We start from the raw sequence: 19,437 nt of genomic DNA, 5'->3' as shown, positions 1-19,437 counted from the left end.
CTTTTAAGGACTATAAAGAATTTTAAAGTAGCCATTTTGAGTATTTAGTAACGTGTAAAACAAAAGAGGAATTGTGCAATAGCTTTTGAATACTTCAAGTAATTTTCAAGATCTGTTACTTTCACAAGAAATCACTAGTTTCAAATAATTATCTCAAGAATGCAAACTTCTGATTTAATAACTTTCAAACTAAAGTATTACTCCAAAATTAGTAAAGAATGAAACACTTTATGAGATTTTATTTTTAATCATGAAAGAGGATTCTGAATGTTATATTCTTGAACACAGGTAAAATTGTTTTATTGAAAATTACGGTCATTTTGATGTAGCTTAAGAGTTTGAGGCAAGTGTACCTGGGTCTGAATCCTCTCTCCTGGGCTTCTGGGGTTGAGTTAGGAATTCTGTAGCAGCTTTCTTCTTCTGTGGAATGGGGCAAATAATAGTATCGACCTCTCAGGTTGTTGTGAGGGTTCATAATTAGAAAATGAAGATATAGTTGCATATTTAAAAAATGACACATCATTGCAGAAATGTTTGTGACAGATTGCAAACAACTTAAACGTCCATTAATTGGGGAGTGGTTGAACAGATTATGGTACAGCTACACAGTGGAGAATTGTGCAGTACTGTGCAGTATGTACTGATATGGAAAGCTCTCCAAGGCTCTGAAGAGTGTGTTATGCCAACATTTGTGTCAACAGAAGATGGAGAACGTATATACATGTTTATTTGTATATGCTTAAAGTATCTCAGGAAAGATGCACAGAAACTGTTAGCATTAGTTGCTAGTGAAGTGGAGAACTCAGTACTGGGGGATAGGAGTAGGAGCGAGACTTCATCTATGTCCTTTCATGCTTTTGAGTTTGAACAATGTGAAAGTATTAGCTCTTTAAGTAATTGAAACAATCAGGAATGAAATCAGATTTCACGTAAAAATTATATAATGCATGTAAAGGGTGTATATATAGCAAATATTCAAGAAATGGTAGCTGCTATTATCACCTCGGGAAGGGAGTATATAGGGAGATGGTTTCATAAGGTATAGATGAGGGGAAGACTAAATACAGCAGGTAGCAAATCAGATACCAGGAACTTTATATCTCAGCCCTTGCTATGTCTTGTTCTTACCTGGCCTTTTGGGAAGTATAGGAAAGGGAGTTGGAAGTGTTGGGATTTCCTCAAATGTGTGTGATATTCCCAAATCAAGATCTGTTTAAGCACAGATAGGCAGTTACGGAACTTTGGAGCTGGAAGGGACTTCAGAGATCATCTCTCTCATGTTAGAGATGAGAAACCCGTGCTGTAAGAGGCTCTGTGACTTGCTCACGGTCACACCACTGCTCAGTGGCAGGATCAGAATTATCCTGGGTCTCTGGTTTTATTCCCACTATGCCATTTACATGTTAGGCTTACAAAGAATAAAGGGTATTCCCTGTTTTTTCTCCCATGCCTTTCACAGCCATCCATTCTACCATCCATCTGCTGAAGCTGGGCAGCCCCCCACCACACAAAGAAGCCCGCCAGCGTCGGAAAGAACTCCGGAAGAAGGTGCTGGCTGAGCAGGAGGAGCTGGAGCGACAGATGAAGGAGCTCCAGGTGGCAAATGAAAACAAGCAGCAGGAGCTGGAGACTGTGAGGAAGGTGGGTGGGGACGCTGGGCTGGGGGCGGGCTCTCATTTCACTGCAGAAGCCACAGCGACTTCACTTACTTGGTAGAGCTTTGGTTCTACCAAGATTAGGTTAATGCAACCGTAGAGATATTTTTTTTGTGAACTGTGCTCGCAGGAAGTACATCTAGACCACTGAGTGAGACGCCCTGGTTTACCCAGCCCTTGAAAGTTGTGAGGGTCTCAGGGTAGCAGGGACATTTCATTGACCAGAAAAGAACATTTATAAGAACAATGAGCACAGTTGAATTTTGTCAGAGAAAGATGAGACATTGTATTCCCCTAAGGATGTCAAGGTTGCTGTTGGTGAACTGGACAGGATCTGTTGCTTTTTTAGGTTTTCCCCCTTAGCTCCCATCTTCACTCATGAGGATCTTGGAAGACCCTTAGTGTTAGAATTGTGGGGTTTTACTTATTGTTTGGAGTCAAAGATACAGTCTGGGTCAGCTTCTCTTTCCATCTCAGGGCTAGGAGGTCAAGTACCACAGGCTGTATGAGATAGTTGACATTCATTGGGAAACTTTCTTCCTCAGTTGTGTATATCACAATTCTGGGTGTGGTGCTGAGTCCTCAGTGTGTGGTCATGGTCTTTATTTGGGGCGCCTTTGGGTTGATCCTTTCTACCTTGAATCACTGAGCACCTGCTAACCACAAGCTCAAGCATCCTTTTGTGTCCTCCTATGCAGCACCTATGCCCTGGGATGTGGCATACTTTAAGGCCCCAAATTCCTGGTGGAGTTCTCCCTTTGCAACCCCTAGAAATGCCACACTCTGTGCTGACTTCCTCTGTTTCTGAAGTTGGTTGTCTGTCTTACTGGTGTTTCCTGGTGTGTGATGAATCATTTTTCTCTTGTTGCTTTCAAGATTTTCTTTTTGTCTTTGGTTTTCCACCGTTTTACTATGATGTGTATGTCTGTATGATATGAAGTATGTGTTAAACTCTTTGTATTTATCTTAGAGTTCATTGAACTTATTGGATGTGTAGGTTAGTATTTTCCATCAGATTGGGAAAGTTTTCAGTCACTATTTGTTCCAATATTTTTCCTTCTCCTTTCTCTCTTTCCTATCCTTCAGATACTCCTGTTATGTGAATGTTGGTGTACTTAATGGGTGTCTCACATTTCTCTGATGCTGTTTTCTTCTCTGTTCTTCAGATTGCATAATTTCTATCAATCTATCTTTTTTTGTTTTGTTTTGTTTTGTTTTGCTTTTTGCGGTATGCGGGCCTCTCACTGTTGCAGCCTCTCCCGTTGTGGAGCACAGGCTCCGGACGCACAGGCCCAGCAGCCATGGCTCACGGGCCCAGCCGCTCCGCGGCTTGCGGGATCCTCCCGGACTGGGTCATGAACCTGTGTCCCCTGCATCGGCAGGGGGACTCTCAACCACTGCGCCACCAGGGAAGCCCTATCAATCTATCTTTGATAGATTCTTCCTACAGCCCAAATGTATGTATGAGAACCTCTAGTGAATTTTTCATTTCAGTTATTGTACTTTTCAACTCCAGAATTCCCATTTGGTTCTTTTTTATAATTTCTGTCTCTTTATTGATGTTTTCTGTTTGATGGGATATCATCATATCATCTATGACTTCCTTAAGCATGGTTTCCTTAGTTCTTTGAACATATAATAACTTCTTTGAAGTCTTTGCTAAATCCGGTATCTGGGCCCCTTCAAAGGCAGTTTCTATTGCCTGCTTTTTTCCCTGCGTATGAGTCACACTTTTCTCTTTCTTTGCACATCTCATAATTTTTTGTTGAAAACTGGATGTTTTAGATAATACATTGTAGCAACGCTAGATATGGCTTTCGCCCCTCTCCCAAAAGCTTGTTATTGTTGTTTGCTCATTTATTTGTTTCATGATTTGGCTGGATTATTTCAGTGGAGTCTGTTTGCCTCATGGTGTACAGCCTCTGACTGTCCTCCTCCAAAGCACAACCTTGGACGTGCACACAGTGCCTTGGGGTGACCGAGGTGTCAGCAGGGCTTTTTTTGGCATTCTTTTGTTTTATACAATTTTTAAAGGTTACACTCCATTTACAGTTATTACAAAATATTGGCTATATTCCCCGTGTTGTAGAATATATCCTTAAGCCTATCTTACACCCAACAGTTTGTACCTCCCACTTTCCCTACCCCTATCTTGCCCTCCCCCCTGTAACCGCTAGCTTATTCTCTGTATCTGTGAGCCTGCTTCTTTCTTGTTATATTCACTAGTTTGTTGTATGTTTTAGATTCCACATATAAGTGATATCATACCGTATTTGTCTTTCTCTGTCTGACTTATTTCACTTAGCATAATGCCTTCCAAGTCCATCCATATTGCTGCAAATGGCAGAACTTAATTTTTTTATGGCTAAGTAGTATTCCATTGTAGATATGTATTCACCACATCTATTTTTTATTCATTCATCTGTTGATAGACACTTAGATTGCTTACATATCTTGACAATTGTAAATAATGCTGCTGTGAACATTGGGATGCCTGTATCTTTTCAGATCAGTGCTTTTGTTTTTCTTAGATATAAACCCAGGAGTGGGGACTTCCCTGGTGGTCCAGTGGTTAAGAATCCACCTTCCAATGCACGGGTTCGATCCTTGGTCAGGGAACTAAGCTCCCACATGCTGCAGGGCAACTAAGCCCGTGCGCCACAACTAGAGAGCCCATGCACTGCAGCTACTGAGCCTGCACGCTCTGCGGCCCACATACCACAACTAGAGAGAAGCCTGCGTGCCACAACGAAAAGACCCCGCATGCTGCAACAACAGTGATCTTGTGTGCCGCAACTAAGACCTGACACAGCCAAATAAATAAATAAATAAATAAATATTAAAACCCAGAAAACCCAGGAGTAGAATTGCTGGGTCATATGGTAGTTCTGCTTTTTAGTTTTTTGAGGAACCTCCATACAATTTTCCACAGTGGCTGTACCAGTTTACATTCCCACCAACAGTGTACAAGGTTTTGGGTTGTTTGTTTTTTTGATGTTGAGTTGTAGGAGCTGTTTATATATGTTAGATATTAATCCCTTAATGGTCATATCATTTGCAAATATTTTCTCCCATTTGGTAAGTTGTCTTTTCGCTTTGTCAATGGCTTCCTTTGTTGTGCAAAAGCTTTAAAGTTTAATTAGGTCCCATTTGTTTATTTTTGCTTTTATTTCTTTTACTTTAGGAGATAGATTTTAAAAAATTGCTGTGATTTATGTCAAAGAGTATTCTGCCTGTGTTTTCCTCTAGGAATTTTATAGTATCTGGTCTTACATTTAGGTCTTTAATCTATTTTGAGCTTATTTTTGTGTGTGGCCGCAGAGCTCTTTGTCTCCATTTCTGATCTCTGTTAGTCTCTCAGCTCTCTGTTCAGCCGGATGCCTCTGTTGGTATCACCTCCAGTTGTTCATCTCACAGTGGCTCTGTTGTTTTCAACGATGCCCTGGGACCTACCTGGCCCCACAGTCTGATATTTAAATTCTGGCCCGCATGTAGACTTTGAGGCCTGTCTTTGAGACTTGTTCCTACTACACAGGGGCTCTTTGCTGGCTTCCCCTGTCAGGCTTCTAGCTGGCCTGTGGTTTAGTTTGTTAGTCTTGTCGACTGAAAAAAAAACACAGCTAAAATCTGAGAGTTATGTTTTATTCGGGGACTTTACTGAGGACTCTAGCCAGCCCGGGAGAAAGCTTCTCAGCTCTGAGGAACTGTTCCAAAGAGGTAAGCGGGGAGCCAGGATACAAAGGAATTTTTGTTGAAAAAAACAAAACAAAACAAAACATGTAGTTACTGCTAATCACAAAAAACAGATATTTCAAGTTAATGATTTTAGTGCTTTTCAATGTATGGGAAGATGCAAATCTGAGCTCATTAAAATTATTTCTTAGATATGCATCTTAACCATCTAGGGCCAGTATCCTGTTTTCCTCCATCCTGAATTCCTCCCAGGGTGCACTGGGACAGCTGCAGTGGCTGATGGCTTGATGGTGGGCAATGTTCTTTGTTTATTGGAATGGCAAGCAACATTTTTTTGTCTGCACCCTCCTGTGAGATACCTTAGCCCTAGATTGGAAACTGAGGAGAGAGGGAGGCTTATGTTCTTGGTTCCATGGCCATGGGGTAGAGCCTCCTTCCACTGCCATGTCGGGGGAGCAGTAGGCAGAGAGGGGGCTGCACCGTGGCTCACATGCCATAGACTTTCACTATTCTTGCTGAGATTCAGTTGAGTTTCTTGCTAAGTGTTCTCCGTTTGCTGTATGCTTTTAGGATAATTCCCGGAGACTTTAAATGGTTGTTTTTGCTTTTCTTCTAAATGTTGTTTTGCCAGGGAAAGGGTCTGTGGAGTTCCTCATGCACTCTTTGGGAAGTTGAGCTCTGATAAAGTTTTAAGGAATAATGTTAAGATGACAAAACTGTATAGGACAAGCTCAAGAAATAGATTCGAACCTCATGAATGCATTTGCAAGTGAATTTAACTTAATGACTGTACTAAAATTTTCTTGGCAAAATGTTATTCAGAGTTACTAGGAATCATTCATTTACCTAATTTGTTTTGTATGTTGACTGGGAAAATTGTTGGAATGGAATTCCAGTGGATCTACAAGTTTTATTCGTTCTTTATTGAACACTGAGAATGTTTGACTTCCTCCATAATGTTTAAGTGTGACCATTTCTCTCCAAATGCACTTCCATTGTAATATTCCCTGCTTTCCTGTGGATGGGTTTTTGGGTAGAAACTAGAAGAAGCAGCATCTCGGGCAGCGGAAGAAGAAAAGAAGCGCCTTCAGACTCAAGTGGAACTACAGGCCAGGTTCAGCACGGAGCTGGAGCGGGAGAAGCTTGTGAGTATCGCATGCCCAGAGGTGCTGCTGCGGCCTTAACTCACAGAGCCAGCCCCGGTCGGCAGAGGGGCAAAAGCCTGCCGGGGTTGGTGGAGGGTGAAGAGCTGGGAGGCTAGAGTGAGATCATCTTGCCAGCTTGGCTCTGTTGCTGACTTGCAGTGGGCTCCTGGGGAAGTTACATGTTTGTTATTCATTCATTATCGGTTTATTGAGCACCTTCTATATGCCAGGTACCATGCCAAGGATATAAAGGTAAACCTTGCACTCAAGACCCCCAAGTAGAAATTTATGGAATGGGATGGTAAGTACTGTGGGTAGGAGGACTAAAGTTCCTGGTTTGCTTGGGACAGTCCCTGCCATCCTGGTACAATTATTAATAGCATCCCTTTCAGCCTTCAGAGTCTTGCCTTGGAAAATAAATAGCTACGGAAAAAGTAAGCATAAGTTCCATGACGTTGCACCTCTGTCATGAGCAGAGTGAGGGTTCTGAAGTCAGGAGAACACGTGAACGCTGGCCTGCTGCTCTTGGCAGCTCTGACTCATCATCTGATTAGAGGTTCTCATCCCCAAGAGACCCAAGGTCCAGGTCGCTTCAGGCAGCGAGCTGGTTAATTGGAACACAGGTCTCCTCACATGAGTTGCAGTGTGTGGGAGAGGGCTGGGCTCAGGGCCTATTAAATAGGTGCTGTGACATTCCCTTTAGCACTTTTTTGTTGCTCAGACTTGAAGTGGACGTGTTTGTGTCGCGAGAAGAAGGCATGTATGACATGGGGGGTGCTGCCCTCGTGGCCAGAAGATCTGGGTTTGTGTCCTCTGCTCCTGCTGATGAATAACGTGTTTCTCTTCTTCAAATTAGGGGGATAGTCGTATGATCCTTCATGACCCTTATGAGGGTGAACTAAGCTAATGCAAGTAAAAGTGTCCTATAAACTGCAGAGACGTATGCTAGTGTGTATGTTATTGCATTTAGGATGTCCTTGTCTTTTAACTTATAAGGCAGAGATTCAAAGCTCTTTTAGCTAGAATGGAGAAACCATAAATGTGTTAGAACACTAATTAAGTGCTTGAGGTCCCCCTGGGGCCAGAGGTGCCCTAGGGAGGGAGAAAGGACGGGGTGCTAGGCAGCCAGGTAAGTGCAGAAGGGCTCACTGCAGGCCAGTCTTTCCTTTCCCCCTTATTTTAACCCTTCGGCTGTTCTGACTGGGAAAAGGTTCATTCTCTTTAGAGGAGACTCTTGGTAGAAAGATGGTGATTTTAAGACAGAAAGGAGTTTAAAGAGAAATTATACAGGGAAATATTTTTTTCTTGAGTCTGAAATGTGGAGTGAAAGGGATGAGAAATATACCAGGGCAGGAGAACAGAGTTTAGGGGGTAGTTTGTGGACCCAGACTCTTTGGTTGTGGTCTTGGGTCTTGGCACTGGGTGTGGTGCTCTCGCTTCCTCGGTCTTCGGGGAGTGAAGGACGGGCCTTGTCCACCCTGATGGGCTGCGGCTGTGGGCTGTGCTGCGGCTTCACTCAGGGTGCTGGTGGAGCGGGAGGCTTTCCCTGAGGGCGAAGTCAACCTGAGTTTAAACATGACTCTTTTATACCGTCAGATCAGGCAGCAGATGGAAGAACAGGTTGCCCAGAAATCCTCTGAACTGGAACAGTATTTGCAGCGGGTCCGGGAGCTGGAAGACATGTACCTAAAGCTGCAGGAGGCTCTCGAGGATGAGAGGCAGGCCCGGCAAGATGAAGAGACTGTGCGGAAGCTTCAGGCCAGGTGCCGATCGCCTCATCCTCTGTGCTTTATGTGCTTTGCCTGGACTCCTCATACACTTTCTAGGAATGACTAACTCTGCTGGAGAGGGAGGGGTCTCTGACAGATTGGAGAGACCCTGGGGGCTTGGCTGGCTGGGCTATTTATTCCCAGTCTGGGCCGCTGGGAGACCCTTGCTTATAGGGCTAAAGACAGGGCTCAGCTACCCTCTCCCAGTTTCTAACTTGCTTCCCCATTTGCTTTCTTTAAGATGTCATGTCAGGGGATGCAGCGCTAAAAACTGTTTCCCCAGCTGGTCAGTGCAGGCATATCTTGTGCTTTAAGCTACGCCCCCTGTTTTAGGAGCACTTGTGGGATGAGCTGGGGTACATTTTCCATGGCTGCCATGCCACACGTGGAGCAGCAACAGATGTTCTTTTCATCTTCAGGAGGAAAGAAAGAAGGAGGTTTCTTTGTTATGTATGTTGCCAAAAATGACTTCAAAAATAAATGAATTAGGTTTTGAAAAGGTTGATTCTATTAAGGAAAAAATTATCTTCTAAATAGAAAATTAAATGCCTAGCACATTGCCTGGCATTTATGGGTCCCACGAGTGTGTGTTCACCATGGTGTTAACCAGGGGATGGGAACCACCACCCTATTGTTATTGGGCAGTGATGTTAGCACACCATCCACTGCATGGGAAGGTTTGGTCCCATGTGACTTGCAAAGAGAGACATTCTAAGGTACGTTAGACGTTTTTGAACCTCCTTATCATTTGTGATGTGTCAAGAGTTTATAGATCACCTTGTGCAGAGAATTCACAGGTGAGATATGTTATATATATTTACTTCTCTGCAGCTTTGAGGGAGGTTAATTATGACACGGCAGAGATTAGATCATGAAGGAAACCAGATAACTCCAGAAATTTATTAAAGTATTAGTTATTTCATGTTTATAGAATGAGTGATGTTTTGAATAAGACAGTTTTGGATAATTGATGCCAGTAGTTTTTAGCCAGTGGTAAATATCATCATCCCCTATAAAGCTTTTAAAAAATGCTCATGTAGGGCCTGTCACAAATTTAGTAAATCAAAATATCTGTGGATAGGAGCCCAGGCATGAGTATTGTTATTTAAAAAGCTCTCGCTAGGGAATTCCCTGGCGATCTAGTGGTTAGGACTCCGTGCTTCCACTGCAGGGGACACGGGTTCTATCCCTGGTCGGTGAACTAAGATCTTTGCATGCTGTGCAATGCAGCCAAAAAAAAAAAAAAGAAAAAAAAAAGCTCTGGCTAATTATTTTGTACACTCTGATTTAAGTAAATGGCAAAATGGTTTCAACCTTTTAAATGCAAATATAACTACTACATACAGCTCTGCTCCAATAAGCTGATATTACTGCACAAAAGCTAACTAGTTTTTCTTGGGGTATATAAGGCCATTTTATGAATTTTACTACTCTAAATTGTTCTTTTACCTTAGTTTTTGGAACTTGACTTTAGTTTTTGGAACTTGAAGTGGAAAGATTCGCGCCCTCTAGTGGTCATTTTTAAGTGAGGCGAGTCCATCTCTTTCCCGAAGTCACAGGAGGCTGGGCCTGATTCAGAGGGACATTTTTTTTTTTTTTTTGCGGTACGCGGGCCTCTCACTGTTGTGGGCTCTCCCGTTGCGGAGCACAGGCTCCGGACGCGCAGGCTCAGCAGCCATGGCTCACGGGCCCAGCCGCTCCGTGGCATGTGGGATATTCCCGGACCCGGGCACGAACCCGTGTCCCCTGCATCGGCAGGCGGACTCTCAACCACTGCGCCACCAGGGAAGCCCCAGAGGGACATTTTGTCAGATTGGTAAAGGGGGCTTTCTTCTTGCTCCCACTCAGGGTAGGCCTTTCTGGGTAGGAAATCAAGGGAAGTCGTCGTGGAGTTGAGATAGAAACATTTAAGTCTGGTACTAATGAACTGTAACATAATCTTAGGCTGAGGGTGTATATACAGGGCTTTTATATATTTTTAAAATTTATTTTTATTTTTGGCTGTGCGTGGGCTTTCTCTAGTTGGCGGTGAGCGGGGGCTACTTTTCGTTGCGGTATGTGGGCTTCTCATTGCGGTGGCTTCTCTTGTTGCGGAGCACGGGCTCTAGGCGCGTGGGCTTCAGTAGTTGTGGCATGTGGGCTCAGTAGTTGTGGCTCGTGAACTCTAGAGCGCAGGCTCAGTAGTTGTGGAGCACGGACTTAGTTGCTCCGCGGCATGTGGGATCTTCTGGACCAGGGCTGGAGCCCGTGTCCCTGCATTGGCAGGCAGATTCTCAACCACTGCGCCACCAGGGAAGCCCTAGAGGGCTTTTTAGTTAGCCTCTGTCCTTTCTTTAAGCAATAGCAAGTCATTCTTCGAACGTTTGGCATCTCATTTTTCTTCCAATGGACGGTGCCTTCTCTGTCAGTGTCTTATTAAATTTTCCCAGAGATATTTTTTATAGTGAATGGTTTAAATACAAGAACTTTGACTTGAGCCATCTGGATCTTGTTGGGGTTTTTTTTTCCCACTAAAATTGAAGTTTTTTTAAAAAAATGTGTAATCCTGAAGGTTATCTATCCTCTCCTGAATGGGAACTCAGAAGGGAAACTGTTCATTTAACATTTGGACAACTCAATCATTGGAAAGTTCTTGAGACGGAGCCATAGTCTGTCCGGTTATAACTTGCACCCACTAAATTTTTGTGTCTGTGAGGCCTAGGCGCGTACCTTAGGTCTGTATTCCCAGCAACTAGTACAGGGTATGGCACACAGTAAGTGCCCAAGGAGTCTTTTTTGAACGAATGGAGCCAGGTTCTACGCATGGGGCCATGTGGAACACTGAGTCTCTTCCATGCGATAATACTCTTCATGTATTTGAAGGCAGGTTGGCGTTGAGCCCTGGAGTGAGGTCTGGGTTTGATTCCCAGCCCTGGTACTTCCTAGCTGTGTAATTTTAGAAAAGTTAGTTCATTTCTTGCAGCCTTCATTTCCTTATCTATACAATAAGCTCGTAGGGTTGTTGTGAAGGGTAAGGGAGGGGATGCTTGCAAAGAGTTTCGTGTAACGTCTGGATTTGGTGGTCACTTGGAGTATGTTGGTTTCTGTTCCTTTAGCTCATCTGCAGATGGGGAAGATATGCAACGTATAGAATGTCAAATAAGCATTCAAAAAAGGTGTTGACAGGCTGGAATGATGGTTTTAGAGCAAGAAGATAATTTAAAATATCAACAGAACAAGTATAGGATCCAGGATACTTGGCTTAATAGCAGCTCATTTGAAAAGATTCATGGTTTTACTTCCCTGATATGATTGATTGCCAAAAATCTCATATACTCTCAGGCAGCCTTCATGAAGTATTCGGAGCAAATGAGGTAATAGTCCCACCATAATAATATGAGCTGATATTTATTCAGCACTTATGACATGGTAGGCACTGTTCTAAGTACCTTACTTGCATTATCACATTTAATGGATCAGCAAACTTTTGGTGGTAGGTATAGTTCCTATTCCTTTTTTATAAATGAAGAAACTGAGGCACAGAGAGGTTCAAGTCTTTAGTCAGGAGTCTTGTTTGTAAACCACAGAAACCAACTTGGGTTAGCTAAAGCAATAAAAGCATTTGTTGGAAGGTTCTTGAGAAACTCACCAATTCCACAGAAAGGCAGGTGGCCAGGCCTTGAACACAGGCAGGAACCAAGGGAGGCTGAGCAGCCCTGACCAGGCCACGGCAAGAGCCCAGTGAGGGTGCCGCTGATGTCGACATTGGCACCGTGGGTCGGTCAGTCAGTTGTCCCCATTGCTTCTGCCATCACTTGACACTAGATGTTGCTGCCACCAAAAGATAAATTCTTCACTGTCTCTGCTCCTTTGTGTCAGTGGCCTCCATCAAGACATCCCTAGACACGTGAAGGGGATTCAGGCTGGGCAGCCTAACCTCCTGCAAATGTCCCTTCCCCTCCAGACTTTCACCACTAGGATGAAGAATCCTTCCGGTCTCATTCACTGTTGTATCCCCTGTGCCTAGAAAAGCACATGGACAGTGTGGAATATATACACACTGAGTAAGTGAAATATATACACACTGAGTAAGTGAGTCACTCTGCACTGGTCAGCCCACGTTGGCAGTGATGTGTTCACTGCGGATGTCACACTCCGAGGGACGTCTCAGAGGGTGCAGATTGGCCCTTGGTGGAACCCGGGGTAGGGGATGGGAGAGCTCATCTTACTTGAGGAAGAACTTTCTAAGAATCAAGGCTGCCAGAAATAAACTGACCCGGTTTGTGAAGCGTGGCCCATCACACAGAACTGGAGAAAAACCCTGTAGGATGTTGTAGAGGGAATTCTTACAATGGTGTGGGACTGGGGATGGGGATTGGGGTAGTCAGATAGGGGCTGTAGAGTCTGTTACGTTACTTCTGCTGTTGTCGGTTTTAGAAGTGCAAACGCTCTTGGGTAGTAGTTACTGGCCTGCCGTGTGGCTTGTTACCATAATTCTGATGGTCAAGCCGGTAGAGATGCGTCCCGTCCTGGGCTGGCGTCTAACCACATTGTCTACACTTTGGGTTCAGGTAGGGCTGCACGTTAATTTGTTTATTAAATACTGGCATAGCTGGATATTCTCAGATAGGTAGCCTGTTATTAAGAGATAACATTTTGAAGTCATACAGGCCTGGGTTGAAATCCATTACTTACCTGTGTGTCATACTTTTAAACCCTTTGACTTCATCTGCAGGGATAATAACACCTTGCAGAATCGTGGAGGGTTAGCAGCAAGGAAGGTGAAGGGCCTGACGGGCAGCGCTTTGTTAGGAAGTGGTGTCTGCTCACTCTACCTTTTGTCAGCTCCTTCTTCTCTTGCTTTCATTAGTCAACTTTTTCCTTGGTGATAGGTCTTCACTAGATAAAAAATGTTTTAATGTTACAGCAACCCGGCAAATTTCAAAACATGGCCCTGCCACCTGCCTGCCAGGTGAATGACCTAGTGCAGGTCACTTAACCTTTGTGCCTCACTTTTTTCATCTCTGAATGGAATAATAATAGTACTTAAGTTTATTGTGAGGATTAATTGAGAAAACACACTTCCTTCTTGGCCCATTAAGCCTTCAACGCATGTTTTTTTTACTGTCATTTTTTTTTTTTCATAAAAGGGTGAAACAGAGCTTGGAGCAGGACTCATGAGTCACCTTAGCCACTTTGTGAATCTAGTTTCCCTCTTGTGAAATGAGCGGTGGGTTAGATGACCCCCAGGCTTCTCTGCGGCTCTGGCGTGCTCCGACATCTGCTGGGTCAGGGGCGGTGACCGGGCGGGTCTGACGCCGAGCTCGCATCGCAGGTTGCTGGAGGAAGAGTCATCCAAGAGGGCCGAGCTGGAGAAGTGGCACTTGGAGCAGCAGCAGGCCATTCGCACCACGGAGGCGGAGAAGCAGGAGCTGGAGAACCAGCGCGCCGTCAAAGAGCAGGCCCTCCAGGAAGCCGTGGAGCAGCTGCAACAGCTGGAGCTTGAGCGGAAGCAGGCACTTGAGCAGTACGAGGTCATTAAACCCAGCCCTGCAAACGCGTGCATTTAAATATTCTTAAACATTTAAAGCAACAGGATATTTGCTTTACTGTAAGAAGCGGTGTAAGAATTGTGTTTAGCTGTAGGTAGGAATTTTTTTTACAGGCGATGGGGCGTAACAGTTGGAGTCCAATCAAGAGACTGAAACTACACCGGCAATATGAACAGGGAAGGTTTAATATAAACTACTATTAACTCTAACAGGGGATTACCTCCTGAGCAGCAAAGAAAACTCTGAGCTGCAGGAAGGGCAGACACAGGAAGCAGCCACTGCCTCTGGGGCTGAGGCAGAGCATCCAGGGGAGGAACACATCCTCTTTGCTCCCTTAGCCCAGTGCTGTGAGCCAGTCCTTCTTGGAGAGGGCATGGCCTTCGCCCACTGGGTGGCAGAAAAGCTCAGCGAGGTGCTGAGACTGGGAAGCCACCCTCTGGGGCACTGGTGGAAGCTGCCCACAGCGGAGGTGCCGCTAAAACCCACTGGTGTGAGCACCATGGGTGTCCCACTTGCCACAGGAGCTGCTGTTCAGAGCACAGTGGAGCCTCCTGCAGTGTCCCGCCAGCTCTTCCACTAACGAAGCTTAAGTGGTGCCAGCTGTCGAGGGAACGTTAGCCTAACAGCACAGGCAAGACAGCGAAGGGTGGATTTGGAGCCGAGAGGCAGTAAGCCGTAACTGGCACACAAGGATCTTATATATTCATCTGTAATTAGTGCGAATTAGGTCCTCTGTGTGACCTCGGGCAGGTTACTTAACTGCTCTGAATCCTAGTTTCCACATCTGTAAAACGGGATAATAATATTTCGTGCTTCTTATGGCTGTGATGATTTAATAAGATAATCCACTAGTGTATAGTAAGTGCCTAATCATTGTTATTTGACTCTTAAACTACCTGTGTGTTTGCATAGTCTAAAATCTGCTTTTGTGCCAGGGAGTTAAAAAGAAGCTGGAGATGGCAACTAACAAGACCAAGAGCTGGAAGGACAGAGTGGCCCAGCATGAAGGGTTAATTCGATTGATAGAACCAGGTAACACATTCTTTGAAGTAATCAGATATTTAGTCAATTTATTTTTCTGTTTTATCTGTGTACTTGAATTGTGCTAAAAAAAAAAAACAAACTTCCTCAGCCCAAATATACAGAAACCCAGCTGTTTACAGTAAATTTCTCTTGAATAATCACTTGCCCTCTGATAGATAAGAAGGCCTGGTTAATCCCCTTTGTATACATCTTCTAATTGTTTTGGCTGGTATAACCTTTATGGATGTTCCTCAGAGAAGAAATAACGTAGAAAAGTTACTCCTTTGTCTGTGGAAAAATGATAATGTTAATTGAAGAATATAAGACTTCCTATGTTTAACGCATGTTTGTCTCTTAGGTTCAAAAAACCCTCACCTGATCACTAACTGGGGCCCTGCAGCTTTCACCCAGGCAGAACTTGAAGAGAGAGAGAAGAGCTGGAAAGGAAAGAAGGCCACAGAGTGAGCAGAAGTCATGTCAGTTATGTAGGTTCTGAGTATAACTGGAAAGCTTTATGCTAAAGACAAAAGGACCTGGCTTTGCTGCTTCTAACTCTTCTTCTTTCAGTGCCTCCTGGTCAGTATACTAAGGAAGCCTTCTTACTTATCTGCCTGTAAAGAAGGGCTTACCTGAAAAGAAAAAAAAAGTCAGCATCGTCAAGCTCTTTATTTACCCTTTCTCTGAAAACTTCAGCTTCTGAAAGTTCCCATTAGCTCCCTCAGATTGCCGGTGGGGCCAGCGCTCGGACAGCGCAGTGGCGCCCTCATCGACCCGCGGCGTGTGGCTGGCAGCAAGCGGCGCTCAGCTCACCGGCTACCAGAACCTCTGCGGGCCGGGCCGTTGTTCTTCCTCCTCCGAGTGCTTGTTCCTAAACTAGATGGGCCAGTCTGCTCGCCGTGGCCCGCAGTTGACGTGGACTGCCTGTGACCACGGATGCTCTACTGGAGAAGGCGTTTCTCTCGCACGTGGCCCTCGCTCTGACTAAGCGGTTGCCGTCTGTGTCTCTGGTTGTGCAGGTTCATGCAGTGTGACCGGTTGGCATCCTGGCCCCAGCGGTGCTATCTCAAGGAGGCAGAAGTCTTTCAAACAATGCTTTGGCTGAGATAGATACTTACGAGTCAAGGACAGCACAGAGATGAACTAAGTAAATCCCATTTGGAATGATGTCTTGATACTAACTGAATTCCTCCTAATATTTAAAATGGTTTCAACTGTCCAAGTGCCGGCAGACCGCTTGGTTTTACTTTTGTAGTTACTGTACAGAACATTTCAGGTGTCCGTGAATGCTTGTCCTAATCAGACCTTTTCCTTGATAAATAGGGATATGATCATTTCTAGGAATCATTCATGAAAAAAGTTTTAAAATGTATTTTTGTGATGTGCTATGTTGAGAAGGAACAAAATATTTATAATTTTCAAACATTCTTACCTAAATGTTGTACAATGTAATATGCTGAACTTAATTTTTTTGCTAATTTTCTAAGGTATATTAAAAGTGTTTTGTATGGTTTTTGTTTGTTTTAGTAAAATGGAATCAGTAAGAAAATTAAAAAAATACCAGAAGAGCATACATTTTCAACTGTCTGATTTGATAGGACAGGAGAGTAAGGTTGTGTGTATGTGTGCATGTTTTCATATAATGAGATGAACTTGGATTTAGGGACACTTCCTGAAAGCACTGGGTGTGCAGTTTGGAGCCCCCAAACCAGTGCTATCATGAAGTTAGCTATGGCCTCAAATTTGGCATTTGAGTCACTCATGTGGGAAACCGTGGTGGATGTGTCAGCTCACAAACGGGAACTTACAAAGATGATTTCTCCCTCATTGTTGCTGTGCCCTCCAAATCCTCTTACCTCTGCTTTCCCGAATTTTCTTTTTATGCCTCTTAGTTTTTCTTTCAGTTTTACCAGAGTAAACAGTGTGGTTTTTTTGTTTTGGTTTTACACAGTTGCCAAGATTAAAACGCCTCTTGTGGATTAAGCAGGCCCACTCAGTCCAGCGTGATTGTCTTGGAAAACTGATCGTTTCCTTCTAGAGGAGAGAACACACTGGTTGGTGTTTCTTTAACTTTTTTTTTCGGCGCGTCGGGTCTTAGTTGCAGCACGCGGGACCTTCGTTGTGATGCTCGGGCTCCTTGCTAGATGCAGCTCGCAGGCTTCTCTCTAGCTGTAGCGTGCGGGTTTTTTTCTCTAGTCGTGGCACACAGGCTCCAGGGTGCGTGGGCCCTGTAGTTTGCAGCACACAGGCTCTCTAGTTGAGGCGCACGAGCTCAGTAGTTGTGGCACGCGGGCTTAGTTGCCCTGCAGTATGTGGGATCACAGTTCCCTGACCAGGGGTCAAACCCGTGTCCCCTGCATTGGAAGGCAGATTCTTTACCACTGGACCACCAGGGAAGTCCCTAACTTTCTTTCTCTACTGCAGTGGTTCTCAACCAGGGATGATACTCCCTGAACCCCCCAAGCAGAAATCTGGAGGGGCAGTGTCTGGAGACATTTTAATTGTCACTCTTGGGTTTGTAACTGGCATATACAGGGTAGAGGCCAGAGATGCTACTAAACATCCTACAATTCACGGGACGGTCCCTGTAACAAAGACTTAACATAGCCTAAGATGTGTGACTAGTGCTGAGGTTGAGAAAACCTTCTCTGCAGAAAGGCAAGATCTAGGTTCGGAGCACACAGTCTCCTAGAGTCAGGGTTTCCCCAGGAGGAGCAGCAGGAGTGACCTCTTTGGTGTAACTGGGGCGCATGTGGGGGGAGAGTGGCTGCGTGCTCTGTGAGCAGGCGGAGAGCAGAGGGCGGGAGCTTGGCTCACCCCGTGCGGGGCGCCGTGCTTCAGGAACTCTGTAAATGCCTTTTCAGCATAGGTGCAAAGGGAATTGCTTTGGATATGCTTTAAAGTCTCCCTGGGATGCAGGTTGCTGAGGCGTGAAATGTAAAGCTGCCGTGACCTTTATTTCTTCATGTGAGTGGCTAAGCACGGGGAGGGGCTGTCGGAACCATTCAGCAGCTGGTGAGGGATGAGTGTTCAGATTTACGGCCTGGCTGGTGATGTACCTCACAGAGCACTGGTGCCTGTTACACTTGGCAAAGCCTCCGTCGTGCCTTCAGGGTTGTGCCAGCAAGGCATAGCTGCCCTAGTGGAGCAGGGATCAGGTGACGCCAGGCCATGGGAAGTGGGGAAGAGGCGCGGCCCAGCTGTTACCAGTTCATAGTAGGGGCTCACCATTTACTGAAAGAATCAGTCTTGGGAATACTTTAAGGTCTATCTGTTTCTTTCCTCTTGCTCTCCCTCTACTTCCTTCCTTATTTTGATATTCATTTTGAGACCTGTAAAAGTCACCCCTCAACTTTAGGAAGCCATATGGTGATATCTACTCAAGCTAAAGACAACACCTACCCTATGGGCCAGCGGTCCCCCCAAGGGAAATGAGGCAGGTGTCCACAAGAAGGCCCTGCAAGGAGGTTCACAGCAGCTTCATTCAGGATGACCCAAACCAGCAACAACCAAAGTGCTGATGCAACAACGGAAGTGCTGATGCAGCAGAGAACATATCATTGAATATGGTATATTCAGGCCAAGGAGACCATACTTTATTGAAAAAGAGTGTCACTGAGAGATGCAGCAACATGGATGAATCTCACAGACTTTATGTCGAGCAAAGAAGCCAAACACAGAGAAAATACTGTTTGATTCCATTTATATTAATTTCCAGAACCGGCAGAGCTAATCTGTGGATTTCGAAGTCAGAATTGTGGTTAGCTGGGGGTGGGAAGGGTGGTTATTGACTGGAAACAAGTGAACCTTCTGGGACGCTGGAAATGGGTAGCGGTTACCTAAGTAAAATATATCAGCTTTACACTCAAGATTTGTAGTTTGCTCTTTGTGACTAGTGCCTCTAGAATGCTGGACTGGCTAGTCCCTAGGGGTCAGCTGGTCCAAAGCCCTCAACTTTGCACAGAAGGACCTGGAAGGGGATAGGCCAAATCTACCCAGGAACAGCTGCCCCTCTTCCAGGATGTGGTTCATGACAGCACCTGCCCCCTGCTGGGTCCTTTAAATACAGTTGATGTCACACGTTTTTAATCTCAGTTTTTTCTATCTCCCATCACGCAGCTGGTTGCGTGTCCCTGCTTCACCACTCAGGAGTGGCCCTGACCCCTCCAAGTCGTGTGCTCAGCTTCCATTGACCTTTCTGAGGTTGCTGAGTCTTTGGCCTTGGGTAGTGGGTGAATCTGCGGAGGACACTAAATTCCATCCAGGGCTAGCCTCAGATTCCTTTTTCCACCTCTACCATGTAGATGCAGCACACTGACTCAGCGTTGTGCACCCACAGGAATGAAGGCCTTCCTCACTGTTTATGTCCACCTCCTCAACAGCAGTCCTCAGGGCCCGGCTGAGGGCCAGCGGGACGTGATGAGTGGGAGAGGGAAGCTTTGTCTAGCAACCCCCATTCTGTTCAGCCCTGAGCCCCGCAGCCTGCCCTTCTTCCCCATCTGAATCTCTCATTTCCTGTCCCGTATCACCCAGCCTCTTCCCCTTAACCAGCACTCTCTGCTTGGACCAGCAGCCCACAATGGGTCTCTTAATTACAACGTGTCTTGGTGTGTTCCTCTTTGGG

General features: G+C 45.1%; 1 protein-coding gene across 2 annotated transcripts in view; it reads left to right on the top strand.

Moving 5' to 3' along the window:
- Positions 1–16,386, top strand: part of SWAP70 (switching B cell complex subunit SWAP70) — a 90,092-nt gene extending 73,706 nt beyond the window's left edge. For both annotated transcript variants that reach the window (XM_024757006.1, XM_024757005.1), the window contains exons 7-12: positions 1,460–1,641; positions 6,386–6,493; positions 8,090–8,256; positions 13,577–13,775; positions 14,729–14,825; positions 15,175–16,386. In XM_024757006.1, the coding sequence (XP_024612774.1) occupies positions 1,460–1,641; positions 6,386–6,493; positions 8,090–8,256; positions 13,577–13,775; positions 14,729–14,825; positions 15,175–15,281 (860 nt within the window). In that variant the 3' untranslated portion in view covers positions 15,282–16,386. The remainder of the gene's footprint in view (positions 1–1,459; positions 1,642–6,385; positions 6,494–8,089; positions 8,257–13,576; positions 13,776–14,728; positions 14,826–15,174) is intronic.
- The last annotated feature ends 3,051 nt before the right edge of the window (positions 16,387–19,437 follow it).

This window comes from Neophocaena asiaeorientalis, unplaced genomic scaffold (assembly GCF_003031525.2).
Source record: "Neophocaena asiaeorientalis asiaeorientalis breed wild unplaced genomic scaffold, Neophocaena_asiaeorientalis_V1.1 scaffold504, whole genome shotgun sequence".
Classification (NCBI taxonomy): domain Eukaryota; kingdom Metazoa; phylum Chordata; class Mammalia; order Artiodactyla; family Phocoenidae; genus Neophocaena; species Neophocaena asiaeorientalis.
Note: the sequence above shows the minus strand (reverse complement) of the source record. Positions and strands in the feature narration are given on the sequence as shown.